Source organism: Triplophysa rosa, unplaced genomic scaffold (genome assembly GCF_024868665.1).
Source record: "Triplophysa rosa unplaced genomic scaffold, Trosa_1v2 scaffold336_ERROPOS74982, whole genome shotgun sequence".
Classification (NCBI taxonomy): domain Eukaryota; kingdom Metazoa; phylum Chordata; class Actinopteri; order Cypriniformes; family Nemacheilidae; genus Triplophysa; species Triplophysa rosa.
Genome location: NW_026634341.1, coordinates 25,482 through 31,511, shown reverse-complemented (window position 1 = coordinate 31,511; position 6,030 = coordinate 25,482). Strand labels below are relative to the sequence as shown.

At 43.4% G+C, this 6,030-nt stretch overlaps 1 protein-coding gene across 1 annotated transcript in view; it reads left to right on the top strand.

Annotated features, from left to right (window-relative positions):
- Positions 1 to 4,323, top strand: part of LOC130550451 (uncharacterized) — a 17,637-nt gene extending 13,314 nt beyond the window's left edge. Inside the window, exons 2-4 of the mRNA XM_057327929.1 lie at positions 1,292 to 1,602; positions 1,897 to 1,984; positions 2,095 to 4,323. Of these exons, the coding sequence (XP_057183912.1) occupies positions 1,292 to 1,602; positions 1,897 to 1,984; positions 2,095 to 2,534 (839 nt within the window). The 3' untranslated portion in view covers positions 2,535 to 4,323. The remainder of the gene's footprint in view (positions 1 to 1,291; positions 1,603 to 1,896; positions 1,985 to 2,094) is intronic.
- Positions 4,324 to 6,030: the final 1,707 nt, after the last annotated feature.

Sequence of the window (6,030 nt, the reverse complement as noted above, 5' to 3'; positions counted from 1 at the left end):
ATACACTCACCTAAAGGATTATTAGGAACACCATACTAATACGGTGTTTGACCCCCTTTCGCCTTCAGAACTGCCTTAATTCTACGTGGCATTGATTCAACAAGGTGCTGAAAGCATTCTTTAGAAATGTTGGCCCATATTGATAGGATAGCATCTTGCAGTTGATGGAGATTTGTGGGATGCACATCCAGGGCACGAAGCTCCCGTTCCACCACATCCCAAAGATGTTCTATCGGGTTGAGATCTGGTGACTGTGGGGGCCATTCTAGTACAGTGAACTCATTGTCATGTTCAAGAAACCAATTTGAAATGATTCGAGCTTTGTGACATGGTGCATTATCCTGCTGGAAGTAGCCATTAGAGGATGGGTACATGGTGGTCATAAAGGGATGGACATGGTCAGAAACAATGCTCAGGTAGGCCGTGGCATTTAAACGATGCCCAATTGGCACTAAGGGGCCTAAAGTGTGCCAAGAAAACATCCCCCACACCATTACACCACCACCACCAGCCTGCACAGTGGTAACAAGGCATGATGGATCCATGTTCTCATTCTGTTTACGCCAAATTCTGACTCTACCATTTGAATGTCTCAACAGAAATCGAGACTCATCAGACCAGGCAACATTTTTCCAGTCTTCAACTGTCCAATTTTGGTGAGCTCGTGCAAATTGTAGCCTCTTTTTCCTATTTGTAGTGGAGATGAGTGGTACCCGGTGGGGTCTTCTGCTGTTGTAGCCCATCTGCCTCAAGGTTGTGCGTGTTGTGGCTTCACAAATGCTTTGCTGCATACCTCGGTTGTAACGAGTGGTTATTTCAGTCAAAGTTGCTCTTCTATCAGCTTGAATCAGTCGGCCCATTCTCCTCTGACCTCTAGCATCAACAAGGCATTTTCGCCCACAGGACTGCCGCATACTGGATGTTTTTCCCTTTTCACACCATTCTTTGTAAACCCTAGAAATGGTTGTGCGTGAAAATCCCAGTAACTGAGCAGATTGTGAAATACTCAGACCGGCCCGTCTGGCACCAACAACCATGCCACGCTCAAAATTGCTTAAATCACCTTTCTTTCCCATTCTGACATTCAGTTTGGAGTTCAGGAGATTGTCTTGACCAGGACCACACCCCTAAATGCATTGAAGCAACTGCCATGTGATTGGTTGATTAGATAATTGCATTAATGAGAAATTGAACAGGTGTTCCTAATAATCCTTTAGGTGAGTGTATATGTAATGGTTTGAATATATTTAGTCATGTATGTGTGTGTGTGTCTTTGTGTTCTCTTTCGTAGGAGAGCTGCTTGGTGTTGACTACCTCCTGAGTCAGACTGGACAGCCCCTTGTGGTGGATCCCGACTCGGAGGAGACAGAGAACATGCTTGAGGATGTGGATGAAGGAGGGTACGAAGAAGATGAGGGCTTCGATGAAGACCAAACCTTCGATGTTACTCTATCGAGTCTCTCAGATGAACCAAGCTTCTCCGTTTCCTCCCGCTTTCTGTCCTCCTCTGAGTCTCTCTCCTCCCTGGCTGCTGCCTCCACCACATTGGCTGTTGACTCCATGCCACAGTCAGGCACCTCAGCATCTACTGATGAGTCTGCGGTATGTAAATAACATATTATATACACTGAACGGTTAGGTGCAGCGGTGGTCATAGCTGTGCTTGATCACGAATAAAGAAAAAACGATTCATGTGACAATAATATGCTGCGATTCGAGCAATTATGTTCATAGAAATAGTAAGATGTCCACTAAAACACTTCTGGTGGCTTCACATCTGTTGGCAGCTTAGAACGCAATGAGGTGTCTGGTCATCTATATACATCAGTGTATATGTGTCTGTGTTTCGTCCAACTTCACGATGCTCATATTGTTGCTCATCACTGTTTCTTTCAGGCTGTGGGTAACTCTGGTGTGCCAGGAATGGACCGAGTCGACAGCCTGGCAGAGTATCTTGTGCTCTCTGGTCCTCACCAACCAGCAGGTCAGGAACATTTGGCTTTCTCTACTTTTCCTCTTTGACTTGTCATACATGTTCACATTTGCGCGTGTTTTGTTTTCTCATTTCCTATGTGTTATGCTCTCTGTGCTTAGGCAAGCAATGTGGTCATGCTTTGGCAGAACCTGCTGGACTACGACAAGCAGCGAGTGGTGTTTGCTGCCGGACACCAGAGCAGGGTGGACACAGGGAGGTTCAGGTCGCCCAAAAAGAGGCAGGAGTTCACTCCAGGGGTGGAAAGTGTGAAGAGGCACGCGTACTCGCCACCACTGCTCCACTTGCCCAATGGCCAGATTGTTGTCGTCTGATTGAGAGCATTTTTGTCAGACTCTGTGCTCTTCACCGGAGGCCCATGAAGAAGGGGAATGGGACAGTGTCCAGATGGGATCTCATCCCGGAGGACTACATGAAAATCAGGCGGTGCATTCTGGCCAATGCAAATGTTATGCAACAGACCGCCCTGCAACTGGTGGACGTGAGCCACACCACTTTAGTTCAGTGGCACAATAAGAGGGTCAGGACAGTGCAGTCGTGATGCAGGGACTGAAACTGACTAGCCGCTTGTCTGTGGCTGCTGACTCTCTACTCCCTGCCAATGTGCGCCCCACATCCGCACCCCCCCAGCCAGGCCCGGCTCACCAATACCACCTGCCCACTAGAACCGTTGGCCAGGCACAATTGAAGAGGAAGATGCCTTCAGCCCCACCAGTTTTGTCACCGGCTGCTGACAAACCGCAAACACAGCGGCAACTCTTCCCTGCTCCACCCCCAGGCGCTCAACTCGTGATGCTGTCGCCGGTGGCTTATCCTGGTTGGTGCTCCACAGGCTTTCAGGGTCAGCCTCAGGGGTCAAATTTTCCGTATAAATACGGATTTCCGTATTTTTGACCTCGCTGGGATCACCCGCGTAAATTGCATGCATTCGATTTATTTTAATTGGTGGCGGGATTGGGGATGTGTGCGCGTGGTAATCATACAGCTGGCCAACAGGATCATTTCTACGCTCTCTACGTCATGCACACGTTTGTTATAAATGCTGAGCGATCGCTTCATTCAGAAGAACATCATTTTGGGAGTTAACTTTATGTTTCCAGAGAGTCCAATCAGACTAATAGAAGCCAAACACGGCTGTTTTGGTACTCAGAAATGTGTGTGGTGTCATTTTTAATGAAGTGGGGAACTGAACAGCGTTTTGTAACATACAGAAAATCCCGAGTCTGGAAGTTGAGACGTCTATATGATATGATTTAACATTAAAACATGATCTATATACAGAGACTAAAATAGGCCATTCCGTGATTTGATGACTTGAAACTATACAAACGGCAACTATACAAATGGTCGATCTAGTCCCTGTAATATAAATGCGTTGAAGTCTCTACTGAAAGCATACATTTAAATGATCTAAAACCGTTTGCCTGCTGTATGAATGACGTAGATGCGCCATCTAGTGGCTGTGTGTGGAAGTCTCTTGAGGCCACAATATTCTTTACTTTTTGTTCAATTATTGCTAAAGGAATTATTGATGATTACAATAAAATTTAAAGTAGGCCTAGTATAAACTACTCAAGGGCCATTTGTAAATGCCATCTTATTTGACATTAGCACAAGATATTTGCACAAACCATCAACCTATTTGATTAAATATTGTTTAGGTGACTGTTAAACTAATAAACATTTGATTGGCTTAATAGGACTAGGTGCTATAATCCCACTATTTCAGCACAGTTGAAGTTCCCAATAGGTCATTTCCCACGCCTTATGCGTGACAGGGGGAAGCAGTCGAGAACAGACGGAATTGGAAAATGATAATAGTTTGTTTTTGTGTTGCTAAGTGAAAAATATCTATTTTTGGCAAACAGTTTCCTGTTTTTAATCATGTAACATTTAAGTAGTAACTTTAAAGACTATTTTTTGGGGGGATTGGGGTTGGGCGAGGGTGCGTGCGGTCTTCCTTCTTTTTTGTCCTTGGCTGATCACATGCCTGCAGCCTCTCCTCTGCCCGTCCTGCTACTGCTGCTGCTCCAGTTCCAACACTGACGCGCAAAGTACTGCACAACACGTGCAAGAAATGTGGGCAGTTCAGGACAGCGGAAACTGGGCACAGCCAATACAAGGGGATTGTATACTGCCCCTCTGTAGAGGCTGTACCAAAGGAGCAGTGGTTGGAGAAAATAAAAAGTAATAACTGCCCATTACCCGTCCTCCTCAACCCCTCCCATGTGGCATGACACGTGGCTTGCGCCCTCTTCCTCACGAGCCATGGACATTGGAGTTTCTTTGTGCAAAGTTGTTTTTTGTTGTTCTGTGTCTTTAAAGGGATACTTCACCCTAAAATAAAAATGATGTGATCATTTACTTACCCTCTTGTCATTTCAAACCATTTGACTTTCTTCTGCAAATCACAAAGGAAGATATTTTGAAAAATGTTTGTGAACAAAAACCACTGGTCCCCATTCACTTCAATTGTATGGGCACAAAAACAATGCAAGTGAATGGGGACCAATGGTTTTCTGTTACCAACGTTCTTCGAAATATCTTCTACACTCATGCAGGTTTAAAATCCCTTGAGGTTGAGTGAATGATGACATCATTTTCATTTTGGGGTGAACTATTCCTTTATTAACAATTTATGTGATTATTCATGTATAATAGTTTAATTCTTGTATGTTTTATGTTTTGTTGCACTTTAAAATAACTAAAAAGGCTTTAATAATGTATAATAGTTTTATTCTTGTATGTTTTCTGTTCTGTTGCACTTTAAAATAACTAAAAAGGTTTTAATAATGTATAATAGTTTTATTCATGTATGTTTTATGTTGCACTTGAAAACAACAAAAAGAAGGATGTTAATTTCAAGATTTAAGATCGTATTTGTAATAAGCAATAACACAAATAATGTTAGTAATGCGTAAACCAGTTATACGATGAAGCATAATACGCAACATGAAGTAACAACTTTAAATTCTGCCAACCGTGGGATTCGAACCAGCAACCTTGTGATCATCTTTACTCCCATTGAAATGCATTGTGAAATAGAAAGCAATGTTTTCACGATCATTTATGAAACGCAAAGATTAAAAAACGTTAGTGCTGGTGGACAAAGTCATGAAAAAATCCCTTTTCTTCTTTCCCCTTCTCCCCCTTCCTCAACAGACTATTGCCTGAGCTCGGCGGCTGCTCTCGTTTTGCTCTCGCGATACTTTAATGGCACACGTGATCGTAAGGCGGCTGCAGCGCCGATTAAAGGCGGACAAATTGTCTAACCAGAATGCATTGCTGTTGTCAGGCGGCTGCAGGTTCTTGCTGCGCCGCATGAAGTCGAACAAGCCTATTCTTTGTCCAGTTATTGCTTGTGCTGACGTTGGAGACTTGCCTTTGGCTGTTGTTTTGAATAATTAACGCGGTAGCACTTTGCAGGGTCTGTGTGCCATTTTGCCATGTTTTTATTAGTCATTTATACATATAATTGCGTGTCGAGTTCATTTTAGACAATCATGTGTATAATAAACGATTTTCTGACTTGTAACTCTCAGCATGAAAGTTAATGGAGTTTTTTTGGGTTACCACCGTTTGAAACAGTGTCGTCATTTGGTACTATAAATTATGGAATTATATTGCGGACTATATTAAAAAGGAATTGCAAACTGTATTTGCAAATGCGTTTTCTATTTGTTCGTGTCAAAATTGTGACACAATTCAAACGCAATTGCAAACCGTTTGCATTTGCATTTACACGAACGTACAATGTCTGCCAAATTTCAAAAGGAAAAGCAAAGACTATTTGCAAATGAATTACCTGTGTCTTACGAGATACGACCCTGCCAAATTTAAATCGCAATAGCAATTCCCCATATGCCATTTCACTTCCTCTGGTGTCGCGTATTAAGCCTGCCAAAACTCAAATGAAATCGCAAATCCCTTTGCATTTGCGTTTCCTCCGACTTGTACAGAAACCTGTCAATCAATGGCGGGGGTGGGCTTATTCAATGGGGCGTGTTTGTATCGGGAAGTGACGTCATTCACCGTCG